At 55.5% G+C, this 27,017-nt stretch overlaps 1 protein-coding gene across 2 annotated transcripts; it reads left to right on the plus strand.

Moving 5' to 3' along the window:
• The first annotated feature begins 814 nt into the window (after positions 1-814).
• Positions 815-26,985, plus strand: RAB40B (RAB40B, member RAS oncogene family). 2 transcript variants are annotated; one of them, XM_044247151.1, is made up of 6 exons: positions 815-1,005; positions 21,128-21,188; positions 23,012-23,072; positions 23,719-23,796; positions 24,472-24,694; positions 25,972-26,985. In XM_044247151.1, exons 1-6 carry the CDS (start codon positions 837-839, stop codon positions 26,241-26,243), a joined length of 864 nt encoding a protein of 287 aa, XP_044103086.1. In that variant the 5' UTR covers positions 815-836; the 3' UTR covers positions 26,244-26,985. The 2 variants fall into 2 exon arrangements, with proteins under 2 accessions (XP_044103086.1, XP_044103087.1); XM_044247152.1 differs by lacking the exons at positions 815-1,005; positions 21,128-21,188 and adding an exon at positions 22,597-22,856.
• The last annotated feature ends 32 nt before the right edge of the window (positions 26,986-27,017 follow it).

The following is a 27,017-nucleotide window of genomic DNA, read 5'->3' on the forward strand; positions in this document are numbered from 1 at the left end:
TTACTCCCTAGAAGGGGAGAGAAGTCTGGGAACTGGAGGGTCCCCACATGGTCCTCTCCCCCAGCTCCGGCAGAAACACACGCACACAGGCGCACGTGTGCTGGCACATGCACACGCACACACACAAGCGGAGGCGCACGTAGGCACACACACGAACACGTGCACACGTACACAGGCGCACGCGCACACACAGACACGCGCACCCACACGCTCTGGGACAAAGACAAGGTTCTGGAGGACACCGCGAGCCAAGGCTCACCGGGACAGGGACGCTTGACGCCAGGCGACCTGGCCCTAGCCTCCCGGCTGCATGTCCGAGAACGGAACCCGCCCTTGCGGCCCCCCCACCTGGCCCAGCGACGTCTCCAGGTGGCAGGACGTGGAGGACGCGGCACCGGGGTGGCCACCCCTGCAGTCCGACCCACGCCCCGGCCGGGCGGCCTTCGAAGCTCCACAGCAGTTCGAGAACAAGCCCAGCCCCTTCCCTCCCTGCCCCCTGGCTCCGCCCCAACCCGCCTCGGGGCCTCATTGGCTGTGGCCGCAACCACGTCGCTTTTGGTCCCCGCCCCCAACCTGGCTCCGGCGGCGAAGACCAGATCCTCCCGGCAGGGGCGGGAGGACCACGGCCTGTAGGCGGAGACGAAAGGGAGATGGACGGGCAGCTCAGTCAATGAGAGCGCGCAGCCGCCCTAGCAACTGCGGGTCGCCAATGGCGGGCCGGGGCGGGGCTACGCGCTGTCAGCAGCGGGGACCGCCGGCCCGCGGCGATCTGCGGACCAGGGCCCGCTCGCGCCTCGGTGCCGGCCGCCGCCTCCGCGCCGTCCGGGGAGCCGGGCATGGGCGCAGGCGTCGGCGGCGGCACGATGAGCACCCTGGGCAGCCCTGTCCGCGCTTACGACTTCCTGCTCAAGTTCTTGCTGGTGGGCGACAGCGACGTGGGCAAAGGGGAGATCCTGGCGAGCCTGCAGGATGGCGCAGCCGAGTCCCCGTACGGCCACCCGGCGGGTGAGCGCGGGGCCAGGACCGGCGAGCAGAGCCCAGGGAGCGCGCGGTGGGCCGCGGGGAGCGCAAGGGGGCCAGGGGAGCGCGCGACGAGCGGCTGGGGAGCGCCGCGGAGGCGGGGGAGCGCGCGGCGGGCCAGGGGAGCGTCGGGGGGACGGGGGAGCGCGCGGCGAGCTGGGGGTGGGGTGGGGTGGGGGCGGGGCCTGGGGGGTGTGCGGCGGGCCGGGGAGTTCCGGAGGTACCAAGGGAGCGCGCAGCGGGGCAGGCAGCTGACGGGGGACCCGGGGAGCGCGCAGAGGGCCAGGGAGCGCACGGGGGAGCGCGCAGTGGGCCGGGAGGAGAGCGGCCGGAGGAGCGCTCTGGGGCTGAGCAAGGCGCAGCGGGCCCGGGAGCGCAAGGGGGGACCAGGGGAGCGAGCCGAGGGCCTGGGCGCGCACCCTGGATCAGGGGAGGGCGCTGCGGGCCAGAGAGCTCATGGGAGACCAGGGGGAGCGCACGGTGGGCACGGTGGAGCGGGACGCAGGCACCTGGGTAGCGCGGCGAGGAGCTGGGGTGCAGGGACTGGAGCGAGCCCGACCAGGCGCAGGGAGGAGAAGCTGTGGAGTACGCGAACGGCCGCGGATCAAGGAGGGCGGGGTTCACCGCCCGCCCCTCTGCGTGAGCGGGGCGCGCGCTTAGAGGGAATCCCCCGCTGCACCCCCAGTTCCGCACGTGGGGAGCACAGAGCGTCCTCCTTGGTCTCACCAAGGTCCGCCTCCCGCGGGAGCTAGCGGCTGAGCAGGGTGCTGGGGTACTGCTGACTCCGATGACGGCGAGGCGGAGGGGAACGCACGGATCACGCAGGTGGAGTTTGAGAAGGAGGTAGCCGGGCTGCTGCGAGGGGGCCCAGCCAGGAAGCCACTAGCGCGTGCGACGCGTTTGGAAAGGATGCGTGGGGGGTAAGGAGGGGGCGGGAGGGAATGGCGCGTGGGATCCGAGCGCAGCGAGCAGAGGCTCCCAGGTGGTGGCTCGGCGCGTGGGCGAGATAGAAGGGGAGCGTGAATGGAAGCAAGAGAACTAGTCCGGAAGGTTCTCCGAGGTTCCTGGCGTGTCCGAGGGAAGGGGCTCCTCATCCTGGCGAAAAGGCCCGGGACGGCAAGAAACCCAAATGACCCATGAAAATGCGGCCTGAGGGCGAGGAAGGGAGGCGCTATAGAAAGTGAAGGGGTGTGGGATCCGGGGGCGGGGTGGAGCGGGAGGACTCGGAGCTTGAGGACAGTGGGCAGAGGGTCCCTAAAGTTTGAGGTTTGAGGGCCGCAGGCCCCAAGACGGGGTGGACGTTAGGAAGGAAAGAAGGGCAGGGAGAGGAGAGGAAAGTGAGGTGGGCAGAGCTGGGCCAGCAGGCAGGAAGAGTCAGGTCCTGTGGCTGTGAAGGGTCCCCGCCGGCGATCACCTTTTCGCTGTCACGTTAGGGGCTCCAGGCGCACTTCCAGAGCAAACCTGACTGCTCAGGGTCTTGCTCCTTTCTGCCTCCGGGGCTTGCGTTTGGGCTCTCCAGAGACGGAGGAGGGCAGCCCAGAAGTCCAGTCTTGATGTTCAAGCCAGCCCAGGTGTGCTTCTGCCCTGAGCAGGAAGCAGGGACCTGAGAGGAAGGTGCAGAGAAGGAAGCTCTGGGTCCAGCGGACCTCACTGGGGGATCAACTTGGGTTGAGGCAAGAGCAGCAGGAGGTGCAGGGCTAAGGTTAGGGCGGGAAGCAAGGTGGGCTCTCTGGGGGTGAGCGATGTAAAGAGAGAAAGTGGGTCTGCAGAGCTGGTGGAGGGAGGGAGCCTGTGGCTCCTGTGCAGGCATGTGAGCAGCTTGAGTGGAATGGCTTGGGACAGGCCTTTAAGATGGGTGCCTTGGCTCAGGTCATGATCTCAGGGTCCTGGGATCGAGTCCCTGCTTCCCCCTCTCTCTCTGCCTGCCTCTCTGCCTGCTTGTGATCTCTCTCTCTGTGTTAAACAAATAAATAAAATCTTAAAAAAAAAAAAAAGATTGGAGGCGCGGGAGTGGGGAGAAAGTTTGGGAGAGTTTTGGTTGGTTCTGGAGAACTGATGCCAAGAACCTGGGCTCTTCCTGAAGCGGCCAGCGCGAGAGTCACCCAGGGCACTTGGGAAAATTGCATTTGGATTGTGTCTCTAGTCCCAGATCTGTGTTATTCAAGGTGATGCCATCAGCCACATGAGATTTTTTTTAAATTTAAAGGAATGAAAATGCGATAAAATGAAAGGGTCGTATTAGCTGCATTTCAAATGCTCAGCAGTGACACCTGACTGACACTTGGTTTGTGAGGGGTGTGGCAGAGCCCCTCCGGACAGCTCGGCTCTGGGGCTTCAGCTCTAGGAGGGCAGAGGGTCCCCAGGGCCGGGGCGGGGGGGTGCAGCAGTGGAGGAAGAAATCAAGCACCTGCTTTTAAAAACTGTGCGCCTGGGGGGGACAAGCTGGAGTTCTGATTACTTACAGTGGGCGAGTGACGTGCGCAGGCGCAGATGGCAGGAATGTGGGCAGTCGGCTCCTGTCTGGGTTGTTGGAACAGAGGCTTGGGTACCCTCTGTTGTGTTACTCCCTTTTATATGCAAACTGAGCACTTGTTCAAGCAACTAGTTAACTCTTCTAAAGGATTTAGGTTAAAAAGGCACTTTTCAGGAGATTGTAAGAAGTTGGAATCATGGTCAGTATTGTTATTATTCATAATACTTCGAGGAAGGGGAGGGCATTTCCAGCCTCCTGTTTTCATCCCCCACTCCGAGTGTGCATGCCCTGTCGCTCTGACTTTGCCCAGGTTTGGGGGTACAGTGTCCGCAGTCCCTCAGTCTTAGATGTTTACCTGGCTTCGGCGCTGACCACCACTGTGTCTGTGACTTCTGTATTTTGCTGTCCCTCCAATTAGCTACATTTCATTTCCGGCCATTGTCCAGGAAGGGGTCATGAGTATTTCCTGAGTGTGTTCATGTTTGAGAGTGTCTGTGCACTGTCTTTACCCGTGAGCAGTCTCTGGTGCAGGTTAGCATGTATCCTGAGGCCGAACGTTCTTTCTTCCTCCCAACGACCCCACTGGGCCCTCTCGCTTGCTCTGAGCTGCCTCGGAGCCTGAGGTCAGAAAGTCTCTCCTTGTGGATGAGTTGCCTTTTCTTCAGAGACCCTCAGTTCAAGCGGACCGAGTCTCAAAGTTGGATGCTTGGCGTTGAACTTCTGGTACATGGTGCACTCTTTGAATTTGTAGATTTTGTATGTAATTTCAGGGAAATTTACTTCATGTCCCTAAAATTTCTGTTACATTGGTTGGTGTTGATGTCAGTTTTCCTAGTGCTGCTGGGCAAATTGCCACAAACTTAGTGGCTTAAAACAGATTTATTATCTGACAGTTCTAGAGGGCCACCGGCCCTGGGATGAAACTGAGGTGTTGGTAGGGCTGTGTCCTTTCTGGAGGTGCCAGTGGTGAGTCTGCTTTGCTTGCCTTTTCCAGCTTCTAGAGCCCTCCTGCAAAGGTGATGCTGCCCGTCTCACACTGTACCACTCCAGCCTGACTCGGTCTCCCTCTTCTGCTTTTAGGAGCCCTTGTGATGGTGCTGGGCCCGTTTGTTAATGCAGGATAATCTCTGTACTTAAAGGTCAACTGAGGGGCGCCTGGGGGGCTCAGTGGGTTAAGCCTCTGCCTTTGGCTCGGGTCATGATCTCAGGGTCCTGGGATTGAGCCCCACATCGGGCTTTCTGCTCAGCGGGGAGCCTGCATCCCCCCCCCTCTGCCTGCCTCTCTGCCTGCTTGTGATCTCTGTCTGTCAAATAAATAAATAAAATCTTTTAAAAAAAAGGTCAACTGAGTAGCAAACCTAATTCCTTCTGCAGCCTTCACTCCCCTTTGCCATAACCTCCTGGAGACACATATTCTGAGGGTTACAACGTGGATACCTTTGGGGCGCCGCGATGCTGCTGCCGTCCTTTTCGTCTCTTTCTTCTGAATTTCTGTGAATATCTCAAGCCTTTCCTATTTGTTGGTAATTTTTATTTTAGTAAACTGTTTCTAGCTGTTTCTAACTTACTTTTTAGTTTAGTAAATGATATTGCTGTGTTCTGCAATTTTTCCCTTACTTCTACAATTTTCATTTACAATTTTCTTTTTTTTTTAAGATTTAATTTATTTATTTGAGAGAGAGAGAGAGAGCATGAGTTGGGGAGGTCAGAAGGAGAAGCAGACTCCCCATGGAGCTGCGAGCCTGATGTGGGAGTTGATCCTGGGACTCTAGGATCATGACCTGAGCCAAAGGCAGTTGCTTAACCAACTGAGCCACCCAGGTGCCCCTCATTTACAACTTTCAAAAATGTCTTTAGGGGCGCCTGGGTGGCTCAGTGGGTTGGGCTGCTGCCTTCGGCTCAGGTCATGATCTCAGGGTCCTGGGATCGAGTCCCGCATCGGGCTCTCTGCTCAGCAGGGAGCCTGCTTCCTTCCCCTCTCTCTCTCTCCTGCCTCTCTGCCTACTGTGATCTCTCTCTGTCAAATAAATAAATAAAATCTTTTAAAAAAAATGTCTTTAAATGGGGCACTTGGGCGGCACAGATGGTTGGGCATCTGACTCAGTGTCCGCTCAGGTCCTGATCTCAGGGTAATGAGTTCGAGCCCCACGTTGGGCTCCACACTCAGTGGGGAGTCAGCTTGAGATTCTCTCTGCCTCTGCCCCTCCTGCTTGTGCTTTCTGTCTCTCTCCAGTAAATAAATAAATCTTTAAAATTTTCCTTTAAATAATTTATTTCATTAATACATCTCTTTTTTTTTAAAGATTTTATTTATTTATTTGACAGAGAGAGATTACAAGTGGGCAGAGAGGCAGGCAGAGAGAGAGAGGAGGAAGCAGGCTCCCTGCGGAGCAGAGAGCCCGATGCGGGGCTCGATCCCAGGACCCTGAGATCATGACCTGAGCCGAAGGCAGCGGCTTAACCCACTGAGCCACCCAGGCACCCATCGTTAATCCATCTCTTATTTTGCCAACTTCATTAAGTTGTTCCATTGCATGAAGTAATTGGGATGAACATCCTCTTGTTCCCTGGGTCCTGTTTCCTTTCAGGTTGGGTTCTTTGTCTCTTTTTCCTCGTATAACTTTTTGTTAAAGTTCAAGTGTGATATGCACGCAGAATAGCTGAGGGACCCACCTCCCACTTTTGGGCCTCTTGGCCCCGGAGCCTCCCTCAGATCCTTCGGCCTCTTCTCCCAGGTAGAAGTAGTGAGAGAAAGACCTGCATAGCTCAGCTCTGTGAGGAGAGGGCAGTCCGGGTCCCTGCTGGGCTCCTCCTCTCTGTTCCCTGGTGAGGGTCTCTCCCCGTGGCCCAGCTCGTGGTGTTGCCAGCACAGCATTACCCGTCCACCTCTGACTGCTGGGAGAGGAAGGTAGATGAAACGGACAGTAAACTCTGCAATCTCTTGCCTCGCAGCTGTTTTCTGGTTACTTTCTCCTGGTTCCACCTCCAGCTTCCCTTTGCCAGCAGGAAAATCCCATCTTTCTTTCTCTGTTTCATTTCTGCTGACAGCCGGTTGTAGTACTGCCCACCCCTTTTATTGAGCGTGTAGAAGAACCATCTCCTGAGGTAGGTTATGTTGTTAGGCCTGGAGAGGGTGAGTTACTCTCTCAAGATCACACAGCATGAGTGAGAGCCGGAGTGTGGATGGTGTGCTTGGCTCCGTGGCCCCTCTGGCTCAGAGCAGTGGCTTTTCTTCCCTGTGAGAACCATCAGAATGCTTTTTCTTACTGACCTTGTTATGGGGTTTTTTGCCTTTCTGTTTGCCTTTGACCAATGTTCTGCCCGGAGCTCCATGCACGCCCTCCCCCACCCCTGCTGCCTTCATCAGAGAGAGGTAGATTTGCTGATTTCGCAGCTACTCTGCGGTTTCCCTTGGCAACCAGTTCAAGATTTAAAACACGATTTATAAAGCCATCACATTCAAGTTTGAATTGAGAGGCGGTGAATCCTTTCTAGTTCTTTACACTGTAATTCCTTAAGGAGACCCTCTTCTACGTCCTTACCTCCTGTGGTGCCACCAAGAGCATATGGTAACTTTCTTCAATGTATCCATTTTTTAAACTACGTCGTAAGTGCTTCCATGTATTTGACAATAAGAAAACTGCCTTTGTATCAGATTTTCTCCTTAGGAGCCAGTCTTGAAGCTCTTCCCACTCCCATTCTGTGGTGCCTCCTCCCTGCAGTGGGGACTGCCCCTTTTGTTCAGCCTCTAACTCCTACTCAAGGTGACCCTGATTTGGGGTGATGGGCAAGGAGGGGCTCAGATCCAGCCAGGCCAGGTTCCTGCTGGGCAGAGGGTCAGCTTCTGGCTGGAGACCCACCAGCACCCACCATATCCTCTGTCACTAGCTCTGGGTATCTCAGTGGCTATAGGATGACAGCCTTGGTCCTGCCTTAGTCTTGCTGGCCACACCGGCTTACTCCTCGATCGGGCCTTTTGGGGTGAGGGAAGCAGCAAGGTAAGAGGGGATGGAGCCCATCACTCCCATCGCAGGCTGTGAACTGACTTCCCGTTAAGAGATTTTTTTTTAAAGAGTTTGTTTGATGCTTTCTTCCCTGGCTTCTTCAGCTTAATTAGCCTCAGAGAAGGACTTGTGCATAAGCAAAAGCTGAAAGAAGTCGCCATATCCAGGGGATGGGGCTTAAAAACATCGGAGATGTTGGTTTATCAGATCCACAAACAAAACCACGGGAAAGGCAGTCACTGCATGAGACAGCACCAAGGTCTCCAGGGCTACTGTCCTCAGAAGGGCCTCGCTTTTGCTTTCCTCTCCGAGCTGCCCCCAGATTCCGGCCGAGACCTGGCGCATCCGCAGGCTGTGGGAGCCACTGCAGCGATGGGGACCGGCCCACGCTGGCCTGCGCCGCGCACTGCCCGTCCCTACCGGGCTGCCACCCTTCCGGCTTCTGGGAGCAGATCACTGCCCCTTCGTTTGTAAACACCTGGGTTCCTGGGGTGCTGCCTGCCCCAACCCCCCCCACCTCCCCCCCACCGGGACTAGAGGGCTAGCCTCTGTGGCGTGTGTCTTCTGGTTCACGATCACTTCTTCCTTCTGGTCTCCACCAGCCACTGAGGTGAGGCACGTTCCCCGCGGTGGGAGACTTTCCAGCTACAGGTTTTAGAGAAAACAGGGCTCACCTGTCACATACTTCAGGAACACCGCATATCCGAGTGTGTTTGACACGTGACTACATAATATACTCTCTAGGCAGAGCACACGCACGTGTGCACAGTACTTGTGTACGTAAGCACACGCACGTATACACAGACCCGGTGTGCATCATTTCTGTGGCTCTGATTAAGGTGTGAACCTTTTGAAGAGGGTATCAATGAGGAAGCAGAGTCTTCTTGTTCTGGTCACGCGCAGAGACTCGTCCAACCTCCAGCGACCATATGGCTATCGGTCGGTTTCATTTGCTCAAGTATATGGTCGCCCTTTGCGGACTTTCCAGTGACCCCAGCCCCAGGGCGGAAAGCTGGCCATGTGGTCCGTGTTTTCCTGAACAGGTCTGCATTCCAGGAGTTCAGGTCTGTTTAGCGGAGCGCACAGTTTGGAATCCAGGCCGTGAGCAGCCCGGCACATGCCCTTGGCTCGCGGGGAACTCACCCGGGTCTGTGTTGGGAGACGCTGCGGGGGCGCGGGGGGCTGCCAGGCCGCTGGACCCACACAGGAGAGGAAGGCAGGTGCCTGGGCCCGTGGAGCCGCCTCTCTGCCACCTGTCGCAGCAGGATCCAGCTGGGACTCAGCCCGGTTTCCCAATCTCCCCACAGACGCCTGAGTTTCATGCCTGAAACCACCTGCCAACGGTCGTCCCCTGGGAGATAGTCCCATAAAGTGGTGGCGGAGAGCCACGAAGTTCATCACCACTGTCCTGGGGCTTCCTTGGCTGAATGTGAACCTCAGGCTGTTTTTGGGTTATGTGGACTGTGTGTCCCCTCCTTTTGCAGACGAAAATTAATGGATTTACTTCCCCGAAATGGGACTCGGCCAAGTTTGCTTGTGGATTTGAACAATACTGGGACTCATGACGCATAGCATCTTGTTTGGTTAAAAAGGAAAAGAAATTTACAGAGGCAGAATCATAAATATGCATATTAAATTATAGTGAACCCTCATACAGAAGGCTGAAAGGTATTATCTTTTTTTTTTTAAGATTTTATTTATTTATTTGACAGACAGAGATCACAAGTAGGCAGAGAGGCAGGCAGAGAGAGAGGAAGGGAGGCAGGCTCCCTGCTGAGCAGAGAGCCCGATGCGGGGCTCGATCCCAGGACCCTGAGATCATGACCTGAGCCGAAGGCAGAGGCTTAACCCACTGAGCCACCCAGGTGCCCCTGAAAGGTATTATCTTAATGGAGAAAATAAATAGGTAAATGTGAGGAACATTAAATTCTCTCTCTTTTTAAAAAGATTTTATTTATTTGAGAGAGCGAGAGTGAGTGAGAGAGAGTGAGCACAAGCAAGAGGAGAAAGGAGCGGGGAGAAGGAGAAGCAGGCCCGCCGCTGAGCAGGGAGCCTGATGCGGGGCACCATCCCAGGACCCCAGGATCATGACCTGGGCCGAAGGCAGAGGCTTCACCAACTGAGCCACCCAGGCGCCCCTTAAACTCTCTTTTAGACTAAGAAACTTCATTTGGGAGTAGAATCTATTTCTTCCAGTCTAGAGCGAGGTGTTCATTCTGGAAGGTAGACCATTGCCTCATGGGTTTAAATAGTGTCGTGCTGGTTAGATGTCTGGGAGAGGCCAGGCCAGAGGCGTCAGACCTGGAACCCATCCTGTGAGGCTGGGCACCCGTACTGGGCCCAGAGCTGTTTGTGGTCACGGGTGGGGCGGGCACTGGAGGCGCAGTACGGGAATGCCGCGGACGGGTGTCCGTTTCTGGATGCAGCTGTAACACAGCCAGCGCTGGGGGCCTAACAACACGGGATGTTTGTTCTCTCCAGGCTCTGAAGGCCAGTGGTCCGAAATTGAGGCGTGGGCAGGGCCACACTGCCCACACCCCTGCCCCGCCACCTCCAGGGCTGCCAGTGAGAACCCTTCCGGGAATCTTCTGGCCAGCTGCTGGTGGCTGCCATTTGTGAGGTTTGAGTGAGGAGGGAATGGACCTTGCCGTCGCGTCTGTCTCCTGAGTGGTCAAGCACCCTCAGCCTCTGCTCCTCCCCTGGCAGGTGGCGGTCACCGGGACCTGGCCCCTGGCCCTCCTGGGCCAGACGAGATGACTCATGGGACTCTATCCTTCCCGCCCACACTGTCTTGGGCTCATCACACTTGGCCCAAAGGAGGTGCCACTGGGCATGGGGAAGCCTGGGAGTGACCCAGGCCCTGCTGTGGTCTCTGGGGTGGCCATGGCCTCTATGAGAAAAATTGCCCAGCCCCCGAGCTTGGGGCCCAGCTGGTAATGATGTTGGCCAAGGCTGGGCTGAGTCCGCACTGTACCTCCCAGCTGAGCAGGACGGTGGCATCAGGGCTGACCCAGCCAAAGAAGGACCACCCTCTTCCCTTAGACAGGAAACTGCTCTCAAAGGTGTCCGGCTCGGCGACCCAACTCAGGGCGCCCACCACTCCCATAGGCAGTGAGGGCCTGGCTGAGCACGAACCTAGGAGGCAGCTTGGGGCCGTGGGTGCTCTGTGCCCAGTAGAGCCACGAGGCCTCCCCTAGCATCCATCCCAGAGCCCCTGCTCCCACCTGCAGACGTCGGCCTCTCTGTGCGCTTTTCAGGGAAGCCAGTGTGGCTGTTTTCTGGCTGTCCTGTGATGATGACTGCTCAGCAGAGGGACTCCCATGTGCCCTTCCCCTCCCTGGCTGGTCCCCCACTTCCTTTCCCTCTAGCCGTATTGACACACAGGCACCTCTCGTGCTTCGTGCCTGACATCACAGTTACTTACTGTGTAAGAAGGCCCCTGGCCTCTCTCAGGTGAGTGGGATAATAACTCCTAGTTCCCAGTGGTTCATCCTAAACTGTCTTCAGGAGCACAGACAGGTGAACGGTTCACTATGCCCGTGGGGCAGTCCCTCAGCCAGGCATGGGCACAACCAGTGAGGAGGGCATGCCTTTCTTCTCGCCGCATCTTCTGCAGCTGCAGAGGTAGGAGGCTGATCTCGGGAGGCTCAGGGCTCCTTCTGGGGACACATGCGGCCCCAGGGGGTGGGAACGGGCTAGAATACAGTGCCGCTGGCTGACTGAACTGACCGCCTACGTGAGCAGAGTGTCCCAGACAGGAGGTGTTGGCCTCAGCCCCCAGCGCCTCATGGGCCAGGTGGGCAGCCCCTGGCTGAAGTGGGCTTTACAAAAACGTGCCAACAGCATCGAGAACTGTGCCCTTGAGCATCAGAGATGCTGCCTCATTCCTCCCCTGGGGGACAGTGAGGGTTTCCCAGCTGTGTCTCCTGGGCGGCAGGCCTGTGAGAGCAGGGAGGAGCTCCTGCTGGCCGGACCTGCCAGGCCCTGGCGGTGGTCTGAGTCCACGTTCCAGCAGTGTCCCAAATTCAGGGGTGACCCTGAGACACAGTGAGGGGAGCCCCATGATTTGAAAGTGTTGGGCCTCTGGAAACAGGGCTGTTGTCTGGCCACACCAAACAATGGTCCAGAGACCCTCTTGGCTATGCCCTGATCTCACTCGTGCTGGGGCACTGGGCCCACACTGAGAACTCAGTGTTCCTGCACGCGGCTGGTCAGCACAGAGCACTGGGTGCCCAGGGCCGAGGTAGCAGGGTGGTGGTCCTGTCCCTGCCGGGCAGGTGGGAAGATTCAGCTCCCACAGTAGGGAATGAGTAGTTCAGGGCCGCCAGAAGTGGGAGCTGCGCGGACAAGCTGGGGCCGCCAGGCCATGAGGAGACTGGAGGCCCCTGGGCTGTCCCTCCCCTGGGGGCACCTGAATCCACTGCTTTGCCATTTCAAAGAGAAATTGAGGAAAGAGAAGGGTTCAGGGATCATGCTTCTCAAACAGGAGATCTGCAGAGAGAGAGTTGGTGTTAATTTCAGTAGCGCCCTTCGTGTGAAGGTGATGAACACGGTTCAGATCCCTGTCTAGAATGGGACTTTCTTTTAGAGCATCCAGAAATGCAAGGGTGCCCCGAGGGGCCAGTGCTGGCTGTGGCTGTGGGTGCAGCAGGACGCCTGCCCCAAACCCTGCCCACGCTTTGGCCCTGCAAGACACCCCGCATTGTCTAGCCGACTGTCTAGCAGACTGTCCTCCGATCCAAAGAGCCAAGCAGACCCAGGTCTAGGAAGGACACACATGTACACAATTTCTTTGGGGTGAAATTCACATAATATAAAATGACGACTTTGTTTTTATTTTTATATTTTCAATATTTTATCTTATTTTTTAAAAAGATTTTATTTATTTATTTATTTTCAATTTATTTATTTATTTGACAGAGAGAGATCACAAGTAGGCAGAGAGGCAGGCAGAGAGAGAGGGGGAAGCAGGCTCCCCGCTGAGCAGAGAGCCCTATGCGGGACTCGATCCCAGGACCCTGAGATCATGACCTGAGCCGAAGGCAGAGGCTTTAACCCACTGAGCCACCCAGGCGCCCCTCAAGATTTTATTTTTAAGTAATGTCTACAACAACGTGGGGCTCGAACTCACAACCCCAAATCGAGAGTCACACGCTCCACTGACTGAGCTAGCGGGGTGCCCCAAAATGAACCATTTTAAAGGAAGTTAGTAGCATTTAGTACGTCCACAATTTTGTCCAACCGCCACCTCTTGCAGAGGGAACCCCTCCCAGCCTCTGGCGATCCCTGGTCTGCTCTCTGACGTTTTCATTCAGCGTTGGACACATTTCTCAGAAGTCAGCTGCTCGAAGATGAATGTGTTCACAAGTGATTTTAACCAGTATTTACACCAGAGAGCATTCTTCTATGTGACGGCATACATTTTCACCCGCTCACGCCGTAAAATAGACACAAGCAGGTGCTGCGTGAGCTGAGCTAAATCATCCATTCCTCACGCAGAGCTAAAAGTGGAGCGAACAGCATCTGATGCTTCCTTTTTTGTTTTGTTCTGTTTTAAGAAGGCTAAAATTATATCTCCTCTTCTCTCCGTTATTCTGACTCAGTGAGCATTCCTGCAGGCTTTGCTCTAGGAGCTTTCGCGTGTTTTTCTTGCATTTTGACGGACAGAGTTTTCATTGAATTCGTTCTGTGCAGCGAACAGAATTACACCTTTTTTTTTTAAAGATTTTATTTATTTATTTGACAGAGAGAGATGACAAGCAGGCAGAGAGGCAGGCAGAGAGAGAGAGAGAGGAGGAAGCAGGCTCCCTGACGAGCAGTGAGCCCGATGTAGGGCTCGATCCCAGGACCCCGAGATCATGACCTGAGCCGAAGGCAGCGGCTTAACCCACTGAGCCACTCAGGCGCCCCCAGAATTACACCTTTTGATCCTGACCGTGACATTGCTGACGTCAGCACGCTGGTTCTCGGGGACTGGACGGTAGCCAGCAGCCGTCGGGGAGGCGGAGAGATACTGAGTAAGAGAAGAGCAAACACTGAGTCGGGAGAAAGGAAGCAGTGCGGGCTGAGGGCAAGGGCTCAGTGAGCAAGTGTGTGAGGAGCGGGCGGTGGGTGTCTCTGGAGACCGGGGCTCCCGGGGCAGCCAGGCTCTCTCAGCGCTTGGCACACAGTCTGTGAACAGCTGTGGCCAGGGCGTTCCTCCCGGTGGCGGGGGAGACCGAGGCTCGGGGAGCACGAGGAAATTGCTGCGTGTCAGGACTGGGAGTGGATCCCTCAGAGCTCCTCCCTGTGGGGCCTTCTCCGTCGGGAACCCGGGTGGCCCGTGGCTTTGACCCATCTCCTCTCCCCAGCTGGAGAAACCGAGGCACACTCACACGCGAAGCGGCGCTTCCTCCAGCCTGATCTCCCGTCCCACCCGGCTTGCCCTGCCCCGTCCCATCCCCGAGTCTCCACGCCGGGGGAGAGGGAGGTGCCGCTGGTGGCAGGGGGCGCCCAGCTGAGCCCACGGGCTGCAGAAGGTGGGCAGTCGCCGCTCTCAGCGAGCGGGCCCCAGTGGAGACGACGGGCTGTGTGTTCCGGGGCTCCGTGGTCAGGGTCAGCTTCCTCTGCACCGCGGAGGGAACCACCGGCTGCCCAGGGACTGAGCTCAGTCTGCGTCAGGCTGGCGGATGGGTAAGTCCCGATGTGGCGCTTTTCGGTGCTTGTCCGCTTAGTGCAGTGCTGAGACGCAGGTCGTTGTACTTTGCTTTGGGAAGATGTTGAAATGTATCTTTTGTAGCTTTTTCCAGGATTCGTATGTCAGACATTCTCTGCTCCTCTCTCCGTTCACGGTGCTCTGTGGGTTTTCTGTCATACTGGACACCTCTGCTGCAAACAAAAAAGTCAGGTGCAGACGGCAGGCAGCCTGGTACCGGCCCGGAAGCGGACACACAGACCCGGTGAACGGAACAGAGCCCGGACGTGGACCCGCAGCTCTGCCGTCGGCGCATCTGCGACACAGCAGGGAACAACTAAACAAGTCAGTCTCTTCAACAAATGGTGCCGGGAACACGGGACAGCCACGTGCGGAAGAGCAAAACCGGACCATCTCCTTACACCACACACAAAAACAGACTCCAAGTGGATGAAAGACCTCAGTGCGACACAGGAAGCCGTCCAGATCCTGGAGGACACAGGCAGCGACCTCTTTGACCTCAGCCACAGCCACTTCTTCCTAGGAACGTCGCCAAAGGCAAGGGAAGCAAGAGTAAAAATGAACTATTGGGACTTCCTCAAGATCAAAGCTTCTGTGCAGTGAAGGAGACAGTCATCAAAACTAAAAGGCAGACAACAGGATGGGAGAAGATGTTTGCGAATGGCAATGCAGATAGAGGACTAATATTCAGAATCTATAAAGAACTCATCAAAATTAGCACCCAAAAAATGAATAATGTAGTTAAGAAATGGGCAGAAGACACAAACAGACATTTCTGCAGAGAAGACATCCAGACGGCCAACAGACACATGGGAAAGTGCTCCTCATCACTCGGCATCAGGGAAATACAAATCAAAACCACGGTGAAATACCACCTCACACCGGTCAGAATGGCTAAAATTAACCAGTCAGGAAATGACAGATGCTGGTGAGGATGTGGAGAAAGGGGAACCTCCTGCACTGTTGGTGGGAATGCAAGCTGGTGCGGCCGCTCTGCAAAACAGTGTGGAGGTTCCTCAAAAAGTTGAAAATAGAGCTTCCCTATGACCCAGCAATCACACTACTGGGTATTTACCCCAAAGATACAAATATAGTGATCCGAAGGGGCACGTGCACCCGAATGTTTATAACAGCAATGTCCACAGCAGCCGAACTACGGAAATAGCCCAGATGTCGACTGACTGATGTCTGGATAAAGAAGCTATGGTGTGTGTGTGTGTGTGTGTGTGTGTGTGTGTTTACACGTATACTATATCCCATTATATGTGCAGGCATGTATCTATGCATCACAATGTGTACATATAGGTGTGTACTGTGTGTTTACGCACACGTGCATGTGTATAATGGAATGTCCCGCAGCCACCAGAAGAATGAAGTCTTGTCATTTGCAACCAAGTGGGTGGGGCTGGAGGGGATTACGCTGACTGAAGCAAGTCAGAGAAAGACAATTATCATAGGATCTCACTAATGGGGAATTTAAGAAGTCAGGCAGATGAGCATAGGGGAAGGGAAGGGAAAATAAAATAAGAACAGAGAGGGAAGCAAACCATAACAGACTCTTCACTGTAGAGAACAGTGGGTTCTGCTGGAGGGGAGGGCGGGGGGCTGCACAAAGCGGGTGACGGGCATTAAAGCACGCACTGGGTGGGATGAGTACTGGGTAGGGTATGTAAGGGACGAATCACTAAATTCTGCTCCGAAGCCGGTACTACACTCTATGTTAACTCAGTTGAGTTTTAAGGAAGCTCCAAGCAGCTTCAGCGGACAGGAGGTGACGGCCTGACCGGCCTGACCGTTGGAGGGCAGGTCTCCTCTGAGCCCAGCCTGCGTCCTGGTGCCTGAGCCTTCCTGGATTCTCTACTGCTCTTTTCCCCCGTCTGTGTTTCCGTCCGTCAGCTTCCGCCCCGGCTCCTCTTCCCCTGGTGAACCGACCGCACGGTTGCCGGGAGGTGCGACGCCAGAGTGGAGAAAGTGGGGCCTTCCCACACAGCCAGTCAGTCTCCGTGTTTTGGGGTCACTGGTCTTTAGATTATTTCTGTCACTGAGAGTTGCTGTCTGCAGGGGGACTGGTCCGGTAGGACCTGTGCAGCCACGGCCAGAAGCAGAGTCTCCAAAGAGAGCAATCCAGGGGCGCCTGGGGGCTCAGACGGTTGAGTGTCTGCCGTCCCTCAGGGTCCTGGGAGGGAGCCCTCTGCTCAGCAGGAGGTCTGCTTCTCCCTCTGCCTCTCCTCCCGCCCTCCCTCATGTGCTCTTTCTCTCAAAGGAAGAAATAAAATATTTTTTTAAAAAGAAAGAGAGCGGGACGCCTGGGTAGCTAAGTTGTTAAGCATCTGCCTTTGGCTCAGGTCCTGGGATTGAGCTGTGAATTTCAGAGCAAACAGGCTTAGCAACACAACAGGGCACCGAAATGAGAGAAAGCAGACTGCTCACCTTACTGCCCCAAACCAGGCCTTGCTGTCATTTCCAAAGTGCAGTTTCAGGAGGAAAATGTGAAATTAAATGAAAAAATTAAAAGAGCAAATGAAAACTTGGGGGCAAGGTTATGGGAAAAACAAACGAAAGATAAGAAAACTTCTGAGTGACCCTAAAGGCTGAATTCTGAAATTGATGTCCACTAACTTGAGATTTAGTTAGAAAATCACAACTTGGGTGCCTGGTGGCCTTCGGCTCAGGTCATGATCCCAGGGTCCTGGGATCAAGCCTCGCCTGGGGCTCTGCTCAGCAGGGGCCTGCTTCCCCTTCTCTCTCTGCCTGCCTCTCTGCCTACTTATGATCTTTCTCCCTGTCAAATAAATAAATATTTAAAAAAAGAAAGAAAATTACAACTTAAAGAGAAAAACCCATTTAAAAAAATTTTTCATGTATTTATTTGAGGGGTGCCTGGGTGGCTCCATCGGTGGTGGTGAAGCATCTGTCTTCAGCTCAGGTCACGATCCCAGGGTCCTGGGATCGAGCCTCCCCTCGGGCTCCCTGCTCCGCGGGAAGCCTGCTCCTCCTCTTCCACTCCCCCTGCTTGTGTTCCCTCTCTTGGTGTCTCTCTCTGTCTGTCAAATAAATCAATAAAATCTGAAAGAAAGAGAGAAAGAAAGAAAGAAATCCAAAAACAGTAAAGATATTGGAAATTTAAAGTGTGATGGCAGAAATAAGAATTTCGAAGGAAGGATAAAAAATAACACTGAGACCATTTTCCAGAATGTTGAGGAAAAAGAGAAATGCAAAATAAGAGAAAGTAAGAAAATCATGAAGTATGTTCAGGTGGCCTAACATCTTATGAACAAAACCCCAGCAGGAAGAAAAAAGTGAACAATTCAAGACTATTTCCCAGAATTCAAAGATTTGCATTATCAGATGGAAAGAGCCTGTTGAGTGGGCCGCCCAACAGTGAAAGTGCCCCATAATAATGCATGAGATTGCAGCACACTAGGCCAAGGCAACGACCCTCCATACCTTATACGAGGAAAGACCAGGCTGCATTTCAAAGGATCAAGAATCAGTGTGACATCTGACTTCTCAACAGGAACTCCAGAAGGTAGACCTGCACATTTCTGAATAAAAATTATTTCCCACTTCAGCTGGGTGCTCATCCACTCTCAATGAAGAGTGAGTGCAGACTACAGACATTACAGACTTGCAAAGTCTTGAAAACTATCTTCCACACACCCTTCTCAGGAAGAAAAATGAGGTTGTAAACCAACAGAGAGGGAGACGTGGGATTCCACAGTAGGAGAAAAGAGGGTCCAGGAAGACAGCGTACTCCTAGTGTGCAAGGGAGCGGGAAGAAGCTTGAGAAGATGCTGCCAAGAAGGTGAAACACCCGCATGTTTGGAAGTACTAAGGGAAGGGTTGGATAACTGGAGGAGATTTTAAGGATATGTTAGTGATACATGCAGAGAAAACTAAGCAAATAAACAAAAAGGCAATTTTTAACTCCAGTAAAAACAAAAAGTTGTATGTGAAGGACAAATGAACATGCATTCCAGCTGCGGATAGTGTTTACTTGGTCATATTGATGTAAAATTGGATATTGGTCTAGCTCACAAATGACTGTACTGTGTGTGTGTGTGTGTGTGTGTGTGTGTGTGTGTAGGGAGGGAGAGAGAGGGAGAGAGAGAGAGATGTGGAGCATGTCGGTGAAAGAGAACTACATTTTCGCTTTCCACAGTGGGAATTTGATTAATGTCTAACCCTGAAAAGTCAGAAAGTAGGAATACAAGTATGTTGCTTACAAACTGGGAGATACAAAGCAGACAAGGACAGAGAAGATGAAAATGGGCACAGTGCTGCGGGGGTGTGGACCGGGTCCTGTTGTTTTCCATGTTAAGTTTCTGACACTTAAAACCATGTGCATCGGGGCGCCTGGGTGGCTCAGTGGGTTAAGCCTCTGCCTTCAGCTCAGGTCATGATCTCGGGGTCCTGGGATCGAGTCCCGCATCGGGCTCTCTGCTCAGCAGGGAGCCTGCTTCCTCCTCTCTCTCTGCCTGCCTCTCTGCCTGCTTGTGATCTCTGTCAAATAAATAAATAAAATCTTAAAAAAAAAAAACCATGTGCATCTGTGAATGATGAAAACAAAAGTCAAGTATAGTTTTAAAAACTCGTAGGGTGCTTGGGGTGCCTGGCCGGCTCAGTTGGTGAAACATGTAACTCTTGATCTAAGGGTTGTGGGTTCAAGCCCCGTGTTGGGTATAGAGATTACTAAAAAAACAAAACAAAACAAAACAAAACAACAACAACAAAAAACAACCCTTATGGGGAGTTAAAAAGACTATTAGGAATGAGTTCTTTTAAATTTATGAAAACTTATTTTTACTGTGGACCTAAAAAATAAGTAAAAAATAAGGTACGTGAGGGTGCCTTGTAAATCAAAGGCGCCAACCCAATTCAAACAGTGAGTTAATGTCCTAAAGGTTAAAGATGAAAAACCTCTCCAGCCTGTGAATGGTGAGAACTCTCTTCTACTGTCTGGAAACGGACGTGCCGACGCCACATTCTCTCTAGACTTGAAAATAGGTTCCCAAGTATGCTCATTTGTTGCTTTACGTAGATGGTATAAAACCTTTAGTGTTCGCAGGGGAAAATTAGATATCTCCAAAATTAACTTTGAAGTTGCCCTCTGTATATGTCTTCATGTGTTTATGTATGTTTAATTATATGTGTATACATTCTACTTATTATGTAATTATCCATTGTATTCTGTGTTATATATTCCATTCAATATATGTGTGTATCCATGTTCCGTTACAGGCATTTATACCCTGTTTTACTGCACGTGTGTGTCGCACATCACATATGCCCAATGCTGACCGCTGCAAAAGGAAGAATACAGGCATTTGAAGTTGCCTTCCAGATAGTTCTGTAGGATTTTAAAGGACTGTGAAGAGGCCCTTCGTGGGTCGCCCCAAAAGTAATTTCACAGAGCCCAAAGCTACTGACCTAAGCAGTTTCCAGAATATCTATGCTCTGCCCTAAAACCTTGGCAGCATGTCCTCAGAATGCGAAGCAAATTTGTTGTCGCCTTCCGCCCGCACAGCCCTCGACTGACTTTAAGGAAAGGAGGGAGTATGAATATGCTGTGTCGGGTGGGGGGCTCGCTAAGGCCAAGTGCTACAGATCGTTCTAGAGGATCTGTAAGCTAGTTGGGAATGGCTCCTTCCTTCGACTGCATTCAGGGGGTTTCCTTCTGAGCCGTGGCTGTGGGGGTTTTCTTTTGGTGGAAAGTAAGGTTTCACACCCGTTCCAGGACTTTCTCAGGGCGAGGCCCCCAGGTAGGGGTTCCTCTCTCTTCTTCTGTCTGACCCCCAGGAACCCATTTCCCTTTAGATCTGTAACTCCTAATCCTGCTTTCCTGGTCAAGATATCTGAAGCCTGGCCACATCCCAGAATGTTTCCAAGGCTGGGCTTGCTCTGAGAGACATCCTGAGTAAGTCTAAAAATGGCCTAAATCCAGTGCCCCAAAACCTGGCTGGGTCCTTGTTATCATAAATTGTGTTGGGTGGGTCTCTTGGATGGGAGCGCTCCTCTTGCTCTCTCTGCAGTGGTGTCATTCTCGGCCTCTCTCTCCCTGGTCCCGCTGAGTGCGCCGCTCAGCTGCACACGGGGCAGAAGCATTCTGGGGACTTGCTCTGTCAACACAGGGCTGATTTCTAAAAGGAGCAGAAAATTGGTTTCTGATGGAATGGGGAGGAATATTTTTCCTTTTTAAAAGTGCTTATTGCTTTTTCTGATCTTAGGAAAAGAATGCATGCACATTGAAGAAACTTAAACTAAGGAAAGGTTTGGATAAACAAAGTAAACACCACCGAGAAATTTCCAGTTGCAACGTGGGGCTGGTCCCCCGTCACCCCTCCATGCACATCCACACACACACAACGCGTGTATTTTCTTTACCTAGCTGAGGTAATGCGTCCTATCTCATTTTATATGCGACACATTTTACTTGACGTTCTTAGTGTGATAATTTGGCCGAACGATCTCGGGGTTTTAGCCTGGGAGTGGAGCTCAGAGGGAGCAGTCCCAGGGCGGGAGGGAGGGTCGCACAGATGCGGGGGCTGGACGTGGGGCTGCTCAGAGCTGCCTGCAAACGGGGGGCCTCGTGCCGAACACTCCAGGGGCCGAAGCCCGAGGCCGCGTCCCCACGCCCGGGGCAGCATGCAGCAGCCAGAGCCTCCCGAGGCCCGGGGCCAAGGTGGCTGGGGCCGAGGGAGGAGAGGAAGGTGGGAGGCCCCCACGGAGTGGGCAGTGGCCCCCACGGAGTGCGCAGGGTCCGTGCGAATCCAGGGAGACCCAAAACAAGGTCTAGTCCGTCTACCTCAAAACTGTGACTCTTCCCTGGTGAGAAGTCCTTTCTCTCCCCCCAGGAGAGTTCTCCTCTCTGGTGCTGTTTGCTTGAGAGTAACTTTGAGGCCAGCAACACTTAAGCTGGCCTACCCCCTCCCACAGGCATCGACTACAAGACCACCACCATCCTGCTGGACGGCCGGAGGGTGAAGCTACAGCTCTGGTGAGTTGGGGCCCACCCCGGGCTCTCAGCAGGATGCGCCGGCCCCGGGGGTAGAGGCTCTCTGGGCCCTCGGAGTGCACCTTACCGCCTGTGGGAGGACCGCCCCCCGGCCCAGCAGACCCAGGGCTGCCCCACAGGAGGTGGTGACCCGCTTGTTTGGGCCACCGAGGCTTCATCCATGGCAGGGAACGCTGGGGCCTTGGTGGGTCCCCGGGGGTCTGTCCAGAATGTGGCCTTCCTGAGACCTTCTGCTTCCCCAGCTCCAGGAGGGGCCCATGAGGGTGATAGGGACAGACCCATAGCGGCCGTGGGAGACTGGGAGCTCGAGACCCAGTCCTGGGGTCTGGATGGACTTGGTCTCTTTCTCACGTCCACCTGGCAGCCCTGGCTCTGAGATTCAGGTCACACCCCCTGACCTCTGCCCACTCCCCTGCTCTTGGGGGGGTTGGGAGTAGGAGAACTGGGATTTCCTGCTTTGGCCACCCCACGCAACTTGCCTGACCACTGTTCCCGTCCCTGTGTCATCATTCTCCTGGGCCACCTGCATGGGCCTCTTCTCTGCCCACGTGTGACCAGCCCCAGCCGCACCAGCCTCGGGATGTGGGAAGCCTGTCCTCGCGCCGTCCCCACCTGCCCCTTCCCGGGGGCGGTCAGCAGGGAGCCCTTCTCCACAACGTCCCTTAGCACCCATCCTTTCCTGCGCCCCCCCCCCCCAGGATGTTTGAGGTTGTGGCTGAGGCCTCGCTGCAGCCTGTGTCCTTTGGGCTGCCCGCTGCTGTGGGTCAGCGAGCCTCGGGCCTCCTGTACCCACTTGCTGTCCTCAGACTCCTGGGCTCTGCCTCGCAACCTCTGCCCAGCCCTGAGGCCGTGGGCCAGGGGCTTATCTCGTCCTGGCTCCCTCCCTCCCTGAGACCCTCGAAGGATCCACTCACAGCCCAGGCTTGCCCCCGCCTCCGAAGGCTGCCCCATGTCTCCCCTGAGCAGCAAGAGGTCTCAGAGGATGGCGCGTTTCGTCCGGGTGGCTCATCCTCATGAAAGCCGTCACGGGCCCACTCCTCACGGCCCCTGCCTCACCCCGCCGCGATCCACAGCACCCGGTGTCCAGGGACGGCCCCACTTCACGACAGCACCCGCCTCCCGTGAGAGCTCGTGATTCACGCCCTGCGCTGTTCTCCGGGTCTCCCTGCTCACCTTCGTGTGCCACGGAGCTGAAACTCCGCGGGCTGGGAGTACCCCCCATCTGCTCCGCAGCACTGAGGAGCTCCTCCCACGGCCTGGACCACACTGGTCAGCACCTCGGGGCCCTCCTGAGCCCCAGGCCCTGCCCTCCCTCGGGGAGCTCCCTGGGACTCAGAAGGCAGGGGCAGGTCACCACCTGCAGGAGAAAAGGGAGAAATTGCAGTGTTTGTAGTGAGGACAGGCCTGGACCTGCCGTCCCTCCCTCCTCCCCAAGGAACCACCCGTGGGCGTGGGTGTGTTTGTTGCCCGCGCAGAGGTGTGCCGTCCTGACCAAAGGTGCCGGGAAGGGAATCAGCGCCCACCAGTGCTCAGAGCCACCGCCATGAGAACAGGCCGCTGGAATCCATCCCACGGGAATGTTGTTTTTTTAATCCTGATTTTGGATGCTTGGAGCTCCATGCCGGTCCTTCCAGGTGTCCGCACCCCTGGGTCAGTTCCTTGTTTTGATAAGCTCAGGGATGTGACTGCAGTGGGACGGCCACTGACTGGCGTTTAGAATGTTCTCGCTGTGGCTCTCGAGTTCCAAACCTGGTTGTCGGGAAGAAGCAGTGATTTCTTCTCACTGGCCCTAACGTCTTTTCCAGGGATACATCCGGGCAGGGAAGATTTTGTACCATATTCCGCTCCTACTCTCGGGGCGCACAGGTAACATCCCCTGAGCCAGGAAGTCAAACGGACTGAAACTCCCATTTGGAATGTCCTCTAACGGCTGCCTGGAGGAGGAGGCGGTTCCGCTCACAGAGGAGCTGGTCCAAGAGGCTGGGGCCGCGCCCTGCGGTGTTGGGGCGCGTGAGCCTGCCTTGGCCCCAGGAATGTGCGTGTGCATGGACACCTGCACGTGCTGTGTGTGCACGAGGGCCGTGTGTGCACCCGTGTCTGCGCGTGTCTGCACACACATGTGCGTGTGGTGGGCCGTGTGTGCCCCTGTGCCCACGTGATCGTGTGTGTCTGTGCATGCTCCGGAGAACGCGCTTTCCGGGCGGGTGGGAATGCTGCTGGGGAGGAGGTGATCCTCGCGGTCCCTCTGCATCCCGGGTCCCTACAACCGCTGGTGGCTGTGGGGACGGAGAGCCAGACCCCAACTCACCTTGACGTCACAGGGTTGAGTAATGAGCTCATGAAACATCATCAGAAATACTTATTTAACTACTACAGTTGGTAGATAAGCAAAAATAATATGTTTCTGTTAAAATGAGTCAAGTGGTCGAGGACGGAGGGGCCTGCACACGGGCCAGCGCCGTCCCTGTGCCCGCCTCTGACCCGTCAGGTAAGTCTGGTGTCTCTCCCCCAGGGTGTGATCCTGGTCTATGACATCGCAAACCGCTGGTCCTTTGATGGCATCGACCGGTGGATCAAGGAAATAGACGAGGTACGACGTGGTGCCAGGCACCGTCCACGTGGGCATGCGGGGGGCGGGCATGTGAACCAGGACACGAGGCCTCAGCAACATGGGGGCTGTGCTCCTATCAGAACAGGACCGGGCCCTCACCTGGAGCCCTGCCCAGTCCTGCCCCACCTGCTCTGTGGGCTGCTGCCTGCACCTGGGGCTGCCGGTGTGGACACGATGTGGTCAGAACCGTGTGCATGGGGTTGATTTCCTGCAGCCGCAGAAATACGCGGACGTAAACAGCGGGAATGTACGCTCTCCCAGTTTGGAGCCCAGAAGCCCAAAATCTAGTGTCAGCAGGATCGGCTCCCTGCAGAGGCTCTCGAGGAGGGTCCATCCGGCCTCCTCCAGCTTCGGGGGTCTGCCGGTGGTCCTTGGCCTGTGGACGGTCACCCTAGTCCCTGCCTCTGCCGGCACGTGGCTTTCCCGCTGTGAGTTCTGTGTCCTCTTCTTGCAAGGACTCCGGTGACTGGATTCAGGGCCCTCCAGTGACCTTGTCTTAACTGATTACGCTCTGCAAAAGTCCTGTTTCCAACAAAGACACATCCTGAGGTTCTGGGTGAACTTTGGGAGAAGGCCACTTACCCTATAACTGAAGGCATCAGCAACTCCAAAAGCTCGCCCAAGTAACCCCCTTGCTTTTGTCTCGCCCTTCAGCACGCCCCTGGCGTCCCTAAAATCCTAGTGGGGAACCGCCTGCATCTGGCCTTCAAGCGGCAGGTCCCCACAGAGCAAGCGCAGGCCTACGCGGAGCGGCTGGGCGTCACCTTCTTCGAGGTCAGCCCTCTGTGTAACTTCAACATCACCGAGTCCTTCACAGAGCTGGCCAGGACCGTGCTGCTGCGGCACGGGATAGACCGACTCTGGAGGCCGAGCAAGGGTAGGCAGCCGGGAGGCCGTCCCGTCCCAGAGCCCCCGCCCCTGGCCTGCGGCCCAGGACTTGCCTTGTGCGGCCATGGCCGTCCTCAGGGTGAATGCGTTTAACTCGAGAGGGATCCCTAGGGACAGTTTTGTCGGGTAGCTCACAGAGCCCTTTCTGGGTCTGCACGTGGGCAGAGCTGGGGGGTGGCATGTGCACTGAGGGGGGGCGGCACCACCCCATGGAGCAGGACCCCCCACCAGGGTCGGCTGGCCAGGTGTCACCTCACGGTTTTGGGAAGAGCATGTCCTCTCAGGAATGATTCACTTTCAGCTCATTTTGTTTGCAAAGAGGGGACCTGAGAGGCAGAGGCGCATGGAGCATGGCTGGTGCCCGAGAACCCTGCCCCTTGGCGTGAATCCCTCCAAAGCCCTGGGTCCTCTGATTTCGTCTGCTTTGTTGGGGCCTTTACAGTGACCGTCGCCATCACGGATTTCCTCACAGGGACCTGGCAGTGCGTGACCGTTACAAGAAAAAAAGGACAAAATCTAGTTATTGAATTGGGCAGTGCAGGGTTGAGGGAGTGGAACTAGATTCTGCCCCATTAGGGTTCCTCGGCCTCAGCACAGCCGCCAACTTGGATAGGGCCCTTTGCTCGGGCAGGTGGGATGTTCAGATTGCTGTGCGCCTGCTGCCCCCCGGTGGGACCCCACGTGTCCCGAGGAGTCCATGCCACCCCTGGCCGAGGGCCACTGTGTGGAGACAGCTCTCTGCTGGGAGCCCCCAGGCCTGACCCCTTAGGGTCTGGGGTGGTGGTGGGATCATCTGGGAATGGCCCCCTTTCGGGCCCCCGAGGGCTCCATCCAGGGAGCCTGACGCATGCGAGGGACGGACGGTGTGGATGAGACTGAAACATTCGCTTCTCAGCCGTGCTCTCAAGCGTGTCCCTGTGAGCTGGTCACACGTGCTTCTGGTGCCAGCATGGGGTTGGGAAGGTCATGCCTGACCCCCTCACTGTCTCACCGCAAACCGCAGCCGGGCGAGTCCTGTAGGAGGACTTCACCGGTCACGTCTGCACTCCAGGGCTGCCCCCTTCTCGGGCCTGGAGGGAGACACGACGGGTCTCTAGTCCCAGGTGACTGAAGCAGGGTGGCCCTTCTCTGGCCCTGCCCCGGGCCACGCGTGGGCACAGTGGGTGGAGAGCGCAGCCTGAGTCCCGGGGAAGGGAGGCGGGGAGGCGAGCGGGCTTCCCTGGCGTCCAGGACGGCAGGCGCTGAGCCCGGTCCCCTCCCCTGCAGTGCTCAGCCTGCAGGACCTGTGCTGCCGCGCAGTGGTATCCTGCACGCCCGTGCACCTGGTGGACAAGCTGCCGCTGCCCATGGCCTTGAGGGGCCACCTCAAGTCCTTCTCCATGGCCAGCGGCCTCAACGCCAGGATGATGCATGGCCGCTCCTACTCGCTGGCCGCCAGCTCCGCGCACAAGAGGAGCGGCCTCCGCAAAGTGAAGGCCGCCCGGCCGCCCCAGAGCCCGCCCAAGCGCTGCCCCCGGAACAGCTGTAAGGTCTCCTGAAGACGGCGCCGGCACAGACACGGAGCGGCCCCACGTGGGGCAGACGGACGGGTCGGAGGGCCGCGGGAGCCCGGCCCAGGCCCGGGAAAGCACGTGCCGGTCTCGCGGTGAGACCTGTCGCGGTGACCGAGCCCCTCCGTGCAGCGGAAGCACAGCCCGACCGACGTTTCCCTGTGGACGTGCATGAAGCTCTCGTTTTAAACGTGTGTTTAAATGTTGTCCCGGGGACGGGCCGTCTGCTCTGCTCTGGAGGACGGCGGCACAGCTTGTCCTCAGCACGACTGCTTTTCTAGGAGCGGCCACACGCGTGTGACGAGTGTGACTCCGGGGACTCTGGGAGGCAACGGGAGAGACCTCGGTCCTCGACCTGCCGAGAGGGCCTTTCTGTAAACCTCCTCTTCACAGCGAAGTGCGAGTCCCCAGAGGCGGTGCCCACGGGTCCAACACGGATCTGATAAAGGTTTTGCTATGTTCTTTACCATGTTTGGGAATTAATAAGTGTTTATATGCATATTTTCCTGTAAATCTACATTTTTTGTACAAGATGTTCCACAAATTATGAAGCAAAGGGAAGAAAATGCCAAAGATATCTCTTGTTGTGTCCGACGGCCACAACATAGTCACAACAGACCCAGACCGGCAAGGAAATTATCACCTGGAGCTGTTTCAGTAAGAAAAGAAGTGGACACTGTTACTTAAGAAAATGTTTCTCGACAATAAAATGTACACTTGTTTCTTGGTAGGACGGTGGGCTGGCTCTTTCCGATTCTGTGT

This window comes from Neovison vison, chromosome 5 (genome assembly GCF_020171115.1).
Source record: "Neovison vison isolate M4711 chromosome 5, ASM_NN_V1, whole genome shotgun sequence".
In the NCBI taxonomy this organism is placed as follows: Eukaryota; Metazoa; Chordata; class Mammalia; order Carnivora; family Mustelidae; genus Neogale; species Neogale vison.